The 16,490-nt window shown below is 45.8% G+C and overlaps 1 protein-coding gene across 7 annotated transcripts in view; it reads left to right on the top strand.

The window, feature by feature from the left end:
- UBR4 (ubiquitin protein ligase E3 component n-recognin 4) overlaps positions 1 to 16,490 on the top strand; it is a 336,932-nt gene that overhangs the window by 218,138 nt on the left and 102,304 nt on the right. For 4 of the 7 annotated variants that reach the window (XM_054691337.1, XM_054691335.1, XM_054691336.1 and 1 more), the window contains exons 1-9: positions 3,825 to 3,904; positions 10,109 to 10,206; positions 11,911 to 12,014; positions 12,836 to 12,965; positions 13,080 to 13,219; positions 14,042 to 14,144; positions 14,609 to 14,750; positions 14,903 to 15,027; positions 16,207 to 16,331. In XM_054691337.1, coding sequence (XP_054547312.1) covers positions 3,864 to 3,904; positions 10,109 to 10,206; positions 11,911 to 12,014; positions 12,836 to 12,965; positions 13,080 to 13,219; positions 14,042 to 14,144; positions 14,609 to 14,750; positions 14,903 to 15,027; positions 16,207 to 16,331 — 1,008 coding nt within the window. In that variant the 5' untranslated portion in view covers positions 3,825 to 3,863. Of the gene's footprint in view, positions 1 to 3,722; positions 3,905 to 4,384; positions 4,497 to 10,108; positions 10,207 to 11,910; positions 12,015 to 12,835; positions 12,966 to 13,079; positions 13,220 to 14,041; positions 14,145 to 14,608; positions 14,751 to 14,902; positions 15,028 to 16,206; positions 16,332 to 16,490 lie in introns of those variants that run through there. The other 3 variants (XM_037498330.2, XM_054691339.1, XM_054691340.1) reach the window with 3 other exon arrangements.

Raw genomic sequence — 16,490 nt, 5'->3', positions numbered from 1 at the left:
AGGATTGTAAAACTATTTTCTGAACTCCCCGTTATTTTAAACACAAATCACACAAATTGGCTACTTGGCAGGAGGTTCCCTAAATGGTTAGAGCCTCTTCATAGAAGTCTGAGGGCATGAGCTGCTGATAGCTTCCTAGTGCTGAGACAATCCCTTGGGCCACCAGGGAGGCCCCCTCATCGGTCTTTCAATATGGAAAGACACTTGTATTCTATGTAAATGAACTGCTTAAATTTTGGTCACCAAGTTCTTTAAAAGACTAAAAAGTTAAAAAAAAAAAGTGCCAAAGAAATTAAGATGAATCTCCCCTGTTACCTACCCTCTATTTTCCACAGGTAACCACTGAACAATTTGGTATGTCTCCACATAATGTTCTGCAACTTGATTTTATCACTTACACTACTTCATGGAGAGCTTTCCAAAACTATTAGTAATATGGATTGGCTTTTTTTTTTAATGGTCAAAAGGTTGTAATTCTTTTTTTTTTTTTTTGGTGGGACCCTTGCTGGCGGCCGGGGAACGAACTGGCGCTGCAGAGGCTGTGGGAAGCCTCGCAGTTCAGCGCTCAACCGCTGTACCACCAGGGGAGGCCCAAAAAAGGTTGTAATTCTTAAGTGTTACTCTTTTAGAGACTTTTATGAACTCAATCAAATATCCTTCCAGAAAAGTCCATCTTGTGTCATGTGGACCATCTTCCCAAGTAAGTATTTGTAACCAGGGATATGTGCACCTCCATACTAGGCAGAGTTAATGTGTGATGTCCGTTGAGTCTGACGTCTAGTCCAGAAGCCATTTCCCCACCAATTCTAAGGCTTATATACATTTTTTTTCTTTTTTAAAAAAGATTTATTTATTTATACAAGCACTGGGTACAGTCAGAAGCGCGGGAGGGTGAGAGAATTCACCAGAGCTAGAGCGGGGAGCAGAGCAGGCAGAAGGACCGAAGCACACTGCTGAGGGGAGCAGCGGGCGGCAGGAGAGGTCTCCGCGCCAGCCACGTGGTACCCTCCTCCGGTGGCCGGGGATCGAACCGGTGATCGAACCGGTGCCGCAGAGGCTGCGTGCAGCTTTGTAACCCAGCGCTCAACCGCTGCGCCACCGGGGAGGCCCGGCTTATATACATTTATGATCTATAATACTGATAAGTATAGAGAGGGTATCCTTATAAAGCTGCCACAACTTATATCCTAGTCCGCTCTTGTCTACTGTTGCCTAACATGCAATCTGAATGAGTGTAAGTCAAGAAAGCAAAAATACATTTCAAAGGTTCATTTATTAAGTTTCATGGTACTTTATGGTTTTGGTGATATTGTATATCACTGTGATAAAATAAGCTAGACCAGAGGACAGATAAACCAGAGTGGCAGTTTGCTGATGATAAAACTGTCATTGCAAAGAGGACTTAATGTCTCTGTAGTGAGGTGGAGTCTGTTTTCTCTCTTATGGAAAAAAATATGTATAACAGGTTAAAATAAAAGTTTGCTTGGGCATCAGGGAGTTAGAATGGGCATGTGAGAGCCAGTGTCCAGTGTATGGTTTTTACCAAGAAACCAGAATGTTCACTTCTGCTGGCTTGGACGGCCCCTCCCTGCTATCCTCCTCCAAATGCTAGAGAACACTATAACCATTTCACACCACTTCCCTTGACTTAGGGTGTATTGCTTCCCTTATGTTAAGTCACATTTTCCGAATCACATGCAAAGTATTTGCAAGCTTTTTCCTGTTGAATTTTATTTTTTGTACCAAGGTGACACTGGTTTGCAACACTGTATAGGCTGCAGGTGTAGTTTCTCACTTGGCAACTGTTACCACACTGCCCACCACCAAATGTCCTATCACCACCCACTTCCATCTTTTGACTTTTAATTTTGACATGACTTCAGATTTACGGAAAAGTTACAAGGATAGTATGGAAAATTCTCAGATCCCCCAAATATTAACGTTTGACTACATATGCTTTATCCTCCTCCCTGGCATCTTCTCTCTCAATCTCGAGGACCAACGTGGCCCTGGCAGTAACAGCTAAGGAATATAGAATCAGTTTACAAAACACTGTGGCTACATTTTGGATCTTATATTTAAGATTCTGGGTTTCTGTTACTCTGTAAAACTGACATTTTGGCACAATTGCCAAAATGACTTCTCTTAAACCAAGGCTACAAGAGACATTTTCTTTGCTTTTAATTCATATAAGATACAGTATGGTGGAGATACGTAATACTTGTGGGTTACAACGAACTTATATTAGAGTAATATTATTCTATTTTCTTGTAATCTTGGTATTAAAGAAGTCTGTTCCTTACGAATTACCAAAAGGAGCCACTCTCAGCTCTCCATTTTAGTATTGGGTGTTGCACTGCACGTTTCCACAGAATGTACCTACTACTGGTTTCTTGTAACTTTGTAAAAGCTTAAGAATAGTGTGGGCTGCTGGGAGCCAATCGCTGTGGTTCACTCTGCTGATTGTTTATAAACACACAGTATCTGTTAGGGTTTGTTTCAAGTAACCATAAGATGACAGTTTTTGAAACAAAAATGCCATGTTTTTGAACAGAGAATGAGGTTCCTGAACTGACAAAGACTTGTTTTTAGGTTGCAGGATAATTTATAACTACCGAAGTGTACATTATCATAAACCTGTAGCTCAGAAATACTCTGTGTATCCATGTAACCATGACTGGTGTCAAGACAGAACTTTTTCAGCCCCCAATTGGTCCTCCTGCTTCCTTCTAGTCTATACCCCCACACTGATCTTTAAACCATTTGGCTATCACTGCTTAATTCCTCCCCCACCCCCACATACTGCATTTCTTCTAACATGGCTGCAGCATCTTTCTTGTATCAGTTCAGACAAGTCACAGGGTTCAGAGCTTGACGCCGTCCACCATCCAGATCGCACACCCAAGAATGTCCTGAAAGCACGCATAGCATGCCTTTCCTTGAGTCAAACCGCTTTGTCCCCTTACCTCTGGCAGCCAGATCTTTTTATCGGCAAAAACCTAGTCCCAGCCTCCCTTCAAACAAACGCTTATCTTCTTTCCTTGCTGGAAGAAAACGGAAAATGAAACTTCGTGACAAATTGCAAAGAGCGATGCAAATGCGAGCTAGAAATACTAAAGCGGGTAATACATCTAGGAGAATCTCGGGGCGCGACGTAGAAGCTGTTCTCAGGCTTGCGCAGCGTCCAAGGGCCGGCACGTCCTGCGGAGACGCGCGCGGATTAAAGCAGCCGCGGGCGGTGGGGGCGCGGGCCCGGTGCCCGGGCGCTGCGGCGCCGCTCTCGGGGAACGCGCGGAGGCGCGGCGGGTTAGGTTTCGGCGGCCTCTCGTCCTCGGTAGCCTCGGGCCTGGCCCGTGTGCGCCGACGCCCCGTCCGCCCCGCCCTGGTCTCGCCAACTGAAACTGAATCCCAGACTCACCTATGCCGGGCGCCAGGGGCCGCAGAGCCACAAACGTCGCGACCGACGCCCAGCGCGCGGGCGCGGGGGGTAGAGCGCCCCGCCCTTCCCTGGGGCGCCGAGCCGCGCAGGCGCAGATCCACGCCGGCGCAGCGCTTCCGGCCCCCCGCCCCCCGCGGCGCCACGCTCTTCTGGGAGAGCCGAGAGGTCGTCCCCGCGTCGAGCGCTGGGGCGGCGACCGAGTCGCGCAGTCTGACGCAGGGCCGCGTCACTTCCGCCCCTCCCGGGAGGCGGCGCTGCGCCGGTGGCAAGCCCCGGAGGAGCCGCAGGAGCGCGACGGAAGATGGCGACGAGCGGCGGGGAGGCGGCGGCGGCGCCCGGGGCCCCGGCGGCGGGGCCGGAGCCGGGCCCGGGCTGGGAGGTGGCGGTGCGGCCGCTGCTGTCCGCGTCCTACTCCGCCTTCGAGATGAAGGAGCTGCCGCAGCTGGTGGCCGCGGTGATCGAGAGGTACCGGCGGCGGCGGGGGAGGGGCGCGGCCGGGCGCCCCCCGCGGTCCCGGGCCTCGGGCCCCTCGGGCGTGGCGGGCGCCGGGCGCGGAGGGGGGCGCCCCGAGGCGGCGCCGGCGGGTCCGCGTTCTGGCCGCTCTCGCGCCCGGCCCGGCGATCTCGGGGCGCCCCCGCCGCTGCCCCCCGAGTCCCGGGGCCGCGGCCGGCTCCGCGGCGGCGGCGTCGGGTCGGGCGGTTCGGGCCGGGCCGCGCGGGGCGTCGGGGCGCGCGGGGCTGGGTCCGCGCAGGGCCGAGCTCGGGCTGCGGCGGGGAGGCGCCCCCCGGGAGTCCCCCCGGGAGTCCCCCCGGGAGCCCCCAGCCCAGCGGGGGCCGCGCTGGACGCCGCGCCCCCCGACCCGGCCGGCTCCCGCGGGGCGGGGCTGCGGCGGGACGGGAAGGTCGGGCGGCGGCTCCGCGGCGGCGCCTGTCGGGGTCGCGCTGCTGGGGCCGCCTCGGGGAGTAACCGTGGACGGCGGGGCTCCCGGCTTAACCGGGACCTTCACAGACGGACTTTCCCGGCCCGTCAGCAGCCACGGCGGTTCCGGTGCCAGCAGGTATCCGAGCTGCTGCTCTCCAAGGATGAGCCGCTTTTATCTCAAGCCCTGGGATTACTGGTGTTTCGCAGGAGTTGTACTCGTCGTGTTACTGGTCTTTCCACTTTTTTTATTTTTCAAAGAACATTTGCTTTTGTGTTATCAGGGGCAGCAGCTCAGTAGGTTAAAAAGCCATTTGTTGACACCCTCTCAGACATCTGGTGTCAGGATCTGCGCCTTTTATTCTCTAATAGCCAACTGCATCTTAGCCTTCTGGCCGAGCTTAAGTGTAGTTATTTGCTCTTATCAGTTTAAGCTACATCAGTGGGTCCGACCTACTGTGGGAGGAACCAAACCAAGTACCTAAAACCGGGTTTGAGTTTTGCTTTGTGTTAGTGGCCCATCCTTCCCCGGAATCAGCTAAAGGAATGAGGAGTTGCCTGTGTTTGTAGACACTAGTAAGACCGCTCAGTGGTTTAGAAAAGATGTTCAGACTGATAATTGTGCAGTAACACATGCTTTTATTGCAAGGTAAGATCCTTGAAATCTGTTCTGGTTTTTGTGCCTTAGTTAACTTTGAAAGCCTGTTATGTGACCTCAGGCTCTGTAGGAAGAGTATGATCTTAGGAAACATTCCAGAAGAAATACCTGGCTTACAAGTTCTTTATGGTTTAAAGAACCAAACATATCAAGTGTTCGTTTTGGTGTAGAGTGGAGGTTGGCGCAGTGGAGGGCCAGATAGTAAATATTTGCTGACCATGTAGTTTCTCTGTGGACTCGTTGGCTTGGCCATTGATTGGTGGAAACAGTCATGCACAGTATATAAAAGAACAGGCATGGTTGTGTTCCAAAATTTTATTTAGGGACACTGAGATGTAAATTTCATATTATATTTCATATCACAAGATAAGTTATTTTTGATTTTTTTCAGTTCTCCTTAAATGTGGGCTATGCAAAGCTCGTGGCCCTGTCATTTGTCCTTACAGGCCATAGTTTGCCAGCTCCTCGTTTAGAGGTAAAAAATTAGTATTCGGCCGTTAATATTTCTCAAAAGCTCTGTTTGCCTCCCCCCCCCCCAAAAAAAAAAAATGAAATAAGAGTGTGAGAATTGTGGAAGTATTTCTTGAATGTCAAGTTACAGTCACCGGATATAGTACCAGGTTAGAGCCTGCCCAGTGCAGGTGCTGTGAGGGGCTAGGTGCCCCAGCTCTACTTTACTTTTGTGGTTATTCTGTTTCTTTCCAATGCCTGCTCTGTTTTTCCTCCTTGCCTCCAGGGACCTTCTCTTTTCTGTTGAGTCTTTTATTCTGTTTCCCTTGCTGATGTCCTGTCTCCCTCATGCCAGCTCTCACTTTCTTCTTGGCATCTTGCTCATCCGTTGAATTTCTTTTTGACTATTGGGGATGATGACACATACCCCAAGAGACTCTTCAGTATCCACCTTTTCTGTTTTCTGACTTGATTATTTTCATAATTTCTTATTTGAAATTAACCTTTTGGTTTGAGGAAAAGGTAGATAAAAAAATTCTTAGGTTCAGAGGCTGCTCTTTAAGGTTGACCTAGTAACCAAATTGTAAAACAAAGGTGATATAGATTAGCATGGGTAAATTGGGAAACATAGTCTCAAAAGTATCCTTAGATTTTCAAAAGAAAAAGATACTTGAGTTTACTTATAGGCAGTTCATTTTCATTTCTGCTTCCTGTTGCTAGCTTGCTTTTGGTAATAAAGCTTTAAAATTCACCTTTCCTGACCAAAAATGGACCTAGAACTAGTTTGATAGAACACATACATGTTTAATCCCACAACATACATATGGGGTTAATTAATATAATTGCTGGATATAGCCATGATTAAGGGTACTATTTGTTTTTTTAAAGATTTATTTATTTATTTATACAAGAACCGGGGTACAGGCTAGATGCGCGGGAGGGTGAGAGGATTCACTAGAGACAGAGCAGGGAACAGAACAGGCAGACTGATGAAATACACTGCTGAGGGGAGCAGCGGGCGAGACAGGAGAGGTCTGTTCGCCATGTGGGACCCTCTCCAGCCGGCGGGGATCGAACCTGTGCTGCTGCAGAGGCTGTGGAGAGCTTCACAGTGCTGCGCTCAATCACCTGCACCACCAGGGAAGGCCCGATTAAGGGTACTATTAAACGATTTTCTTTATTAACTGCAGGATATGTTGCTGAGCATGGTTGTCACTGAATAATTTGACTGTTGTGCCAAAAAAATAGTCCCTTTTATCCGGAGCCAGCCCTTCCCAGGTTATCTTTGCTTCATTGGTGATAAAACCTCTTTGAGAGACTGCTTCCTCGCTGTTCGATAAAATTTAGGCCAAAGAGAGGTACTTGGGAAGGCAGAAGTTGTTACGTCATCCCCATTAGATTATGCACAGTCATCTCCTAAAAATCCTGAAAAGGAGAGGCACTGATGCCACAATCCTTTTTTTGTGATTGACCTACAGAAAAAGAAATGCCTCCCACCATGCAATAGGGTCTAACTGTGAGATTAGGCCTCATGTTAATGTTTCCATGTCTCAGTGTCACGGTTATCATAGGTTTGTCAAGCATGTGATGTATCAGAAAGCTTTCCTTTGCCTGGTATGTATTAGATTCTCTGACACAGGAGGGGTGTGTCTGTGTGTATAAATGAATGTAATTCATTATGCTTGCGTGTTTCATGACTATAGCGTTAGTGGATTCTGTACTTGGGAATTTATGAATCTGATCAGGGGAAAGTAGTTTGTGGAGTTTCCACAGTACACAAAAAAATATGAGTGGTATGTTATCTACGAGGGAGAAGGGAGGCAGTCCTCAGTCTTTTGTTTTGCCCTCTCAGATTTCTTTCTCGTCCTTATAGAAGATATTTCTGGACCCTAACTGGTTCTTTTTTTTTTTCTTTTTAAGCTTAGATGTCAGGGCCTCCCCGGTGGCACAGTGGTTGAGCGTCGGGTTGCGAAGCTGCCCGAAGCCTCTGCAGCGCCGGTTCGATCCCCGGCTGCTCCCCGGCCACCGGAGGAGGGTCCCACATGGTGCGCAGACCTCTCCTGCCGCCCGCTGCTCCCCTCAGCAGTGTACTTTGGTCCTTCTGCCTGCTTTGCTCCCCGCTCTGGCTCTGGTGAATTCTCTCACCCTCCCGCGCTTCTGACTGTACCCAGTGCTTGTATAAATAAATAAATAAATCTTAATAAAATAAAATAAAATGTAAAAAAAAAAATTAACTTAGATGTCAAATTGGATTTTTCTGACCTGGCTGCTTAGCTGCTGTTTCCTGTTGTACTCTGCATCACATTGCTTTAGTATGGAATAGAAAAACTTCAGATTCCATATATTTCAGCAGCATTTTAGGTTCAGTGGTGCCGTTGAAAAGTTGGTTAGAGTCAGCAGGTATCTGAGGAAGATAGCTTGATTGACCAGAGGAGAGGCATTATTATTTTTTTTAAAAAGATTTATTTATTTATGCATACGAGAGCTGGGGTGCAGGCCAGAGGTGTGGAGTTGAGAGGATTCACCAGAGACTGACTGAAGTACACTGGTGAGGGGAGCAGCAGGCGAGGCAGGAGAGGTCTGCTGTGCCATGTGGGTCAGCTCCCTGGCTGGGGAACGCATTAGTGCTGCAGTGGCTGCTGATAGCTTCACAGTGCTGAGACTTCACCAGTTGCACCACCAGGGAGGCCCTGAGGCATTATTTTTTACCTTTAAGTTTCCCTATTTTTCTTCCTCTGTGTTTTATCTTTGCCTTCAGTTTCTTCATTCTTACCCTTTATACTTGACTTCTTGCCTTTGCTCTGTTTTTTTCTGATCTATGCATCCTTTGGTATTTGTCCGATTCCTGAGGAACGAGGGGTGGGATAAGGGAGTGCAGAAGTACATCTTTTTTTGGTGACTCATGCACACGTTTGTTTAAAATCAAGAGAAACACTGTTGTCCTTTGGGCCACAGGACCACATCTCTCCATCCTTCAAGTCATATTAACAACCAGTTTTCCCAGGTTTATCTTGAGTTGCCTTAAGTAGAACTCAGGATTGCTCCATTTTTTCCCTATGCTGTCCATCTTTCTGCAAAGTGCATTCTTCTGGTTTCTTTACTGGAGTAAGGTAGTGGTGTACTTCCAGGGCAGGAAATGGGAGTTGTTTAGTCAGTGGAGCAGTAGTGCACCAGGCAGCTAATAGAGTTTATTCCTATATTGTGGATATATTTTCATTTTCTGAATGGGAATGAAAGCGGCAGAATAAGTTCATCCTTTGGGGAGTTTTTCTTAGTTTTGGTAAATCTGTCTAGTTGAAAAAAGTGTAAGTACTCTGAGTATTTGAAATCAGAGAAGGTAAACAACTCATTAATTACAATGTGAAAGTACAGGATGAGACAGCCGGATGGGGATAATACATGAGAAAATGCAAGGATGGCAGGAAAGGAGTGACTAAGAATACCAGGTAGAAACAAGGGGATTTAGTGCAGGGAGTTCTCTGCTGATAGGATGTGCCCCTTGCCAGTGTGATGGCCGCCAGAAACTGAGTTCTACTTGGTGTTCAGAGGTTTTGTTTCCTCCCTCTGCAAAATAGGGAACCATGATCTTCGGTGGGCAGGAGGCATGTAATAAGGGCCACATAAATATTTTTTCTTGGCGAAAGATAATTCCAAAGTAAGAAACTGATCTTTAACATATACTCATTTATCCTTGATAAATCCCCAAATAGCAAAGTGTTTGCAGTCCTAGACTCTCAAATGTTGTTTGAGGTGTGTTGCCACTGATGTTGGCACCTTCTGAATGTTGAAGTTGTCTTTTGACTCCTGTATTGGTAGGTTGTAGGTGGATGGGTAGTCTGCCTTTAGTGACTCCTGACTATGTTTGTATTTCTCTTCCTAGGCTGACACTTCCTGCTGGAGAATTAACTCACCTAGAAAACTGGTTACCTACATCTCTCTTGCCATTTAATAAATACTTCTTAGTCTTGTCCTTGCCTACTTTCATGGATTGTAGATTAACATCTGATGTTAGCAGAGAAAGAAGTAAATATCCAGCCCTTAGACCTAGTCAGGCTCCGGATTTTCACAGACGGAGGCTTTTCCTTAGCTGAAGATAAGAGGCATCGTTAATTTGTCCTGATCTGACTGTAATCCCACGTCAGAAAGTGGAAGCCCTGGTAGCTAGTGAATTTTGGATTTTTGCATTGATGAGATGAAATCACTTGAGTTGTTTCTTTCACTTTTTTGCATCATGGGCTGGACTGTTTTTGGCCTTCAGAATGGGCTGCTATACTTCAGAACTCTGAAAATAGTCTCTTTTCTTTTGGCCAGCACATAGCATTATGAGCTTTTGGTCTTTGCAATCAGTAATATTGAATGCACTGGTAACCTGTTACATCTTTACTTGCATTTCCTTAATTCTAAGTGAGTTTGCAAATGTTTCCCGTTTATTAGCCCCTACCATTTATTAAGCCTTTATACCTTGAATAATGTGTTTAGTTTTAATTATTCTCCTAAACTTTATTTTCCCAGTCTTGAATATAGGGATGATAACAGTGTTAACAAGTAGGATTGCTGCAAGGATTCAATGAGGTCCTGCCTATGAAGTGGCATCTGGCACACAGTAAACACAGTAAATGCTGATGGGATTACTTTCTTTGCAGTGAATCAGAAATCCTGCATCATGAGAAGCAGTACGAGCCCTTCTACTCATCTTTTGTTGCACTTTCCACGCACTATATTACTACAGTTTGCAGCCTCAGTATGTATCCACTCTTGTCATTCTCTTCCTAGGGCTGGTGTGTGTGTTTGTGGGGGGAAGGGGTGGTGTATGGGTAGCCTTGTGTTAGGGTGCCTGAACACTTAGTTAATAGTCTGCATTTTAGCGCTCCTGCCTGTGCACCCAGAGTGGAGACGGGTCCCTGAAGTTCCCTTGCCTCAGGGAACCAAGCAAGAGGAATTTAAAAACTACTAGGTTTGGACACTTGCTTCATTGAGTTAACTTTCCTTATCTTCTTAATGAATTTTATTTCATTGAGTTCATACATGTAATTACTAGTGTGCTAATTTCTTCGGCGGTGGGGTTGGGTAGATACTGACCTGGAGTTGCAGCCATTAACCAAGGCGCTGTCCCTTATTTGTTTTTCGTGAGAAGGTGAATTCTCTTCTTTGTTCTTTGGTATGTGAAGGGATTTCAAAACCAGGTCCCCGTTTTTAGAAAGTTTTATACCCCAAAAATGTCCAAGCCCTTAAAAATTTTTGTGTTTTCAGTTTATATTTTAGTCTCCAGATAATTCTGAAGAATTCTGATTATTGGCTTACTTAGTTTGCTAAGCAAGTAAACGGAAAGGAAATTGTAATGTTGCTGAGTAGTTTTTCAGTGTCCAGTGCTGTTTATTTTAGGCACTGGTTACTAATGAAAGAATCATTTTTATCTTGAATAAACTTTGTATAGGAAATCCCTTGCAGAAAGGCTTTTAGAACCTATGAGAAAGGGAATTGCTACTGTGATTAAGAGCTTGACCTCTAGAGCCAGACTTTCTGGATTTGAATTAACTCTGTGATCTTGGACAAGTCTTTTAGTACTCTGTTCTTAGATCCATGTGTTTTTTTTAAAAAAAAAAAGAGGGCCTGCCCAGTGGCGCAGCAGGTTGAGCGCAGCACGGTGGAACTGTCCGCAGCCTCTCCAGCACAGGTTCAATCCCGGCAGGCCAGGGAGCAACCCACATGGCGTGGCAGACCTCTCCTGCCTTGCCCGCTGCTCCCCTCAGCAGTGCATTTCGTCAGTCTGCCTGTTCTGCTCCCTGCTCTATCTCTGGCGAATCCTCTCAACCTCCCCCCGCACCTCTGACCTGTACCCCAGTTCTTGTATAAAAAAAAAAACTCTTTAAAAAAAAAAGTACGAGGGGATTGATGATAATAACATAGAATTGATTTAAGGATTTAGTGAGTAAATATATTTGAAGTGTTTGGTACTTACCGTCATATAAGTATCTTGTTTTATTTATTTATTTTTTTAAGATTGATTTATTTATACAAGAACTGGGGTACAGACCAGAGGCGCAGGAGGTTGAGATAATTCACCAGAGACAGAGCAGGGAGCAGAACAGGCAGAGTGACTGAAATACACTGCTGAGGGGAGCAGCGGGTGAGACAGGCGAGGTCTGCCGTGCCTTGTGGGTATCACCCTGGCTGGCTGGGAATCAAACCCGCGCTGCAGAGGCTGCGGACAGCTTCACAGCACTGCACTCAACTTGCTGCACCAGTGGGGAGGCCCTATACTTATTTTGATGTCTAGTAAATATAAATTGATCTAGAATAAATTGATGCTCATCAATGCCAAGATGCCTTTGTTTACCCCTTGGGTAGTTGGTCCTGGGAATGTTGGACAAAATACATCCTGGTGCTTGTTTGATGTATTGAATTTTAGCAGTCCGTAGTTAAGTCAAGCTTATTACTTTCTCAGTTCCCCGGAATCAGCTTCAGTCCGTAGCAGCCGCCTGTAAAGTCCTGATTGAATTTTCTCTCCTGCGTCTGGAGAATCCAGATGAGGCTTGTGCTGTGTCCCAGGTGAGTGATGGCTCCATTTCTGGCCCTTATCTTGAGGTAGGAAAATGACTGATTAGTGGAATTGATGGAAGAGGATTGACATAGAGTAAGAATGGGTAAACATTTGCTGTTATGGGCCAGATAGTAAATCCTTTGTGGGTTGTCCAGTCTCTGTTGTGACTAGTCTCTATCTTTTAAGCTCTTCCTTTGTACTGTGAAGGCATCACAGAAAATATGTAAATGAATGAATGTAACACTGATTCAGAAACTTTTTGAATGGAGACTATAGTTTGCTACCCTTGAGAGGGCTGTAGAAGCTATTTCAAGGATTGTGGAGTCTCACATCTACAGGTGAGAGGCAGGTCAAATGAAGGGAGTACAGTTTTGAGAAGGGGGCGTGACTTGCCTGAAAGGGCTAGTCACTACTTACTTACACTACTTACACCACTTACTTACTTAACACCACTTACTTACACCACTTACTTACACACTTACTTGCACCACTTACTTACACCACTTACTTACACTACCTAGTGTGTTGCAACTTAGTCACTACTTAGTGACTTTTGCCATTGGGGTGGAGGCTATTCTAGTGAATTGTTGAGATACATAAAAAATCTGGATTTGGATGTAAAACCTTCCATAACTTCAAATAAAGAAAAAACCCGTCAGAATAAGACAAATACGTGAGCCACATACAGGGTGAGGACCATCAGCTTATAGTCTCTACTTCAGTGCTTTTTCTTGATTTACAGCTTTGACATGAACTGTGACCCTGTGCCATTTACAATTCCCAAAAGGGCAAAATCTTCTAAAAGGCATATTTGAATTTTTCTTTTCAGAAACACTTGATTCTTTTGATCAAGGGCTTATGCACTGGCTGTAGCCGGCTAGACAGAACTGAAATAATCACATTTACAGCAATGATGAAATCAGCCAAGCTGCCTCAAACAGTGAAGACACTCTCAGATGGTGGGTGATCTTTTGCCAGACCTGGTTACTTGGCTCCTTTCTCTGCTCAGCTTTTTCCTGTTTTGCCTTTGGTGGCACTTTCCTCATCTTTTTTTTCGTGTTTGTGTTTTCCAGTGGAAGATCAGAAAGAGCTGGCCTCCCCAGTTAGCCCTGAGCTGAGGCAGAAGGAAGTACAGATGAATTTTTTGAACCAACTGACATCAGTTTTTAACCCTAGAACTGTAGCATCACCACCTGTTGGTCCACAGACTCCTGTGAGTTATTTCAGCTGCATGTTCTCATCTTGTGGGGCTTGTTAAGATAATATTAGAAAAAATAAGTAACAGATATATTTTATATTGGTGATATTGAATGGTCTTACCTGCCTATATTAGAAAACAGATTGAAGAATACAAAGCAAAAGAAAGTAAAACCACAGCTCCTTTTGTCCAGTGACTACAGTTTTTTTTCCCCAAAGATTTATTTATTTATGCATACAAGAGCTGGAATACAGGCCAGGGGGGTGAGGGGTGTGTGTGTGTGTGTGTGTGTGTGTGTGTGTTCGTTCACCAGAGACAGAGTGGGGAACAGAACAGGCAGGCAGACTGAAATACACTGCGGAGGGGAGCAGTGGGCGAGACAGGAGAGGTCTGCTGCGCCATGCGGGTTGCTCCCGGGCTGGCCGGGGATTGACCTCATGCTGCATAGTGTGGTGTTTAACCCCTTGCGCCACCAGGGAGGCCCCAGTGACTAGTTTTGATGACCGTTCCTATGGCATTTTTCAGTGCAGATAAATAATAAGGAACATCTTCCCTTTCCACAGAAGGAATTATTCTACCAGTTATGGACACTCTCCACACACACACACTCACACATACACATACTTTTAAAAGTATATATTTTCTTTTCTCTTGGGGAAAATAACTTGTATTTTACATTCTCCCATGTTCGAGAGCAATTTGCCCCTCATTAACTGGGGAGCATGACAAGTGCCCATGGAGCTGCCGCTTATTTGGGATAGTTTGTGTCTGAAGTCCAGGGACGCAGCCCTAGATAGAATGTCTTATGGGCCTTTCACATTCTTTGTTTCTCTTCAGGTGGAAGGAGAAAATGATGAACAGTCATCCACAGATCAAGCCTCTGCTATCAAAACCAAGAATGTATTCATAGCTCAGAATGTGGCTAGTCTCCAAGAGCTTGGTAAGACTGATCATTGTCAAAAGGCTCGTTTTCTTTTTATTTTTTTTCTCTCTCTCTCTTTTTTTAAAAAAGATTTATTTATTTATTTATACATACATACATACATACATACATACAAGCACTGGGTACAAGTCAGAAGCGTGGGTGGGTGAGAGAATTCACCAGAGCCAGAGCGGGGAGCAGAGCAGGCAGAAGGACCGAGGTACACTGCTGAGGGGAGCAGCGGGCGGCAGGAGAGGTCTGCGCGCCATGTGGGACCCTCCTCTGGTGGCCGGGGAGCAGCTGGGGATCGAACTGGCGCTGCAGAGGCTGCGGGCAGCTTCGCAACCCAGCGCTCAACCGCTGCCCCACTGGGGAGGCCCTAAAAGGCTCGTTTTCTCTCTTTTCAAAAATTCCTTAAGTGGAAAAGACTCAAGCAGCAGCCAGAATCCTGTTTGTAAGGTCGAGCCTTTTCATTACTCCAGGTGGCTCCGAGAAGCTACTGCGTGTGTGCTTGAACCTGCCGTATTTCTTGCGCTACATCAATCGGTTTCAGGATGCAGTGCTGGCCAATTCCTTCTTCATCATGCCAGCGACAGTAGCAGATGCCACTGCTGTCCGTAATGGGTAAGGTACTCTAGGGTGCATGTGCTTTACATTCTGATGCTGCTCTTAAAAAGAGAAGCTGGTTCGTTTTGATGACATGCTGATTTCTTTATCACGTTATAGAAGACATGATTCAAAGGCATTTTTTAATCTTCTGCTGTGTTATGTTCCAGTTTTCATTCACTGGTGATTGATGTAACCATGGCATTGGATACCCTTTCTCTACCTGTGTTGGAACCTCTCAATCCTTCTCGTCTGCAAGATGTGACAGTGCTTAGCCTAAGTTGTCTCTATGCAGGTGAGAAGTTATGTCTCTTCATTTTCGTAGTCAAGCACATGTATGCTTTTTGGAAGCCATGTGATCCTTCTGAGTACTCTCGCTCTCTTCTGTTCAGTGTTTTCCCCCAAGGATCATCTGTATGTCTTCTAGGTACCATGCGGTACCAGTAGTGATCTTCACTGCCCTGTTGTTGAGCTGCTGGCATTGTGTTATGTGTACATGTGATTTCATAGTATGTGCTTGTAGAGTCTATGAAAAGCAAAATGTCAACTGCTGATACAATATTGAGATGAACACTCTGTACTTGCTGCCCTCCAGAAGCAGTAGAGACCAGAACTGCACAGTGTAGGTATCTGAAATAGGAGATGGTAAAGGCAGTGAGAGAAGTATAGAACGTTGTGGGCACACAAAGAAGGGAGAGGCTGACTCTTAACCGTGTGGCTAGGGTTGAAGAAGATTTAGTGAACAGGTGGTGTCTGTACAGGTAAATACAGTGACTTACCATTCATGTTCCTTCAAGATTTCCCCTTCCTGTTGATTGTGCTCCCTGAGAAGTGGGCCCGTTTACATTAGGGTTCATTCAGTACTATGGGTTTTGATAAACGCTTAATGATGTGTATCAATCATCACTGTATCATAGAATGGTTTTACTGCCTTAAAGTCCAAGTGCTCCACCTAGTAATCTCACTCCCCCCACTAGCCCCTAGTGACCCTTGATTTTTCCACTCTGTGGTTTTACCTTTTCTAGAATGTTGTATAGGTAGAATCAACTTTAGAGTGTGTAACCTTTTCAGATGGGCTACTTTGGTTTGGAATGTATATTATGGTTCCTCCCTGTGTTTTCATGGTTTGATTGCTCATCTCTTTTTTTTTTTGAATGATACTCCATTGTGTGAATGCCCCACAGCTTGTCCTTGCATCTCTTGGGGGGATCATGATTGTTTCCATTTGTTGGCAGTTATGAATAAAGTTGCAGTAAATATTTAAGTGTGGGATTTTGTAGATGGCAGTTTTCAGCTCATTTGGGTAGATGCCTAGGAGTATGATTGTTGGATCATATGGTAACACCATGTCTTGCCCTTAAGGAATTTACTTTCAGTAATGAAATCATGGAATTGCTTGTGGGTGGATTGTGTTTCAATTTTAATGGGTTCTTGGGAGAATGCCCTGATTGGAATCTACATCTTTTTTTTCCAGGTGTGAGTGTGGCCACCTGCATGGCCATCCTTCATGTGGGTAGCGCCCAGCAAGTGCGCACAGGGTCCACGAGCTCCAAAGAAGAAGACTATGAGAGCGATGCGGCTACAATTGTCCAGAAATGTGTAAGCCAAGCCTCTGGGAACACCAGAGCCTAGAGTGTTCAAATGCGGGAGTCTGGACAGTTCCACTATTGCCTTGACAGAGGGAAGGACTTGGAGTTTTCTCCATACTTCTTCCCCTGGGGTAGAAGGCCTGAGAGGTGGACACATAGCTTGTTTATT

This window comes from Talpa occidentalis, unplaced genomic scaffold (genome assembly GCF_014898055.3).
Source record: "Talpa occidentalis isolate TD23 unplaced genomic scaffold, MPIMG_talOcc4v2.1 talOcc4.9, whole genome shotgun sequence".
NCBI lineage: Eukaryota > Metazoa > Chordata > Mammalia > Eulipotyphla > Talpidae > Talpa > Talpa occidentalis.
Note: the sequence above shows the minus strand (reverse complement) of the source record. Positions and strands in the feature narration are given on the sequence as shown.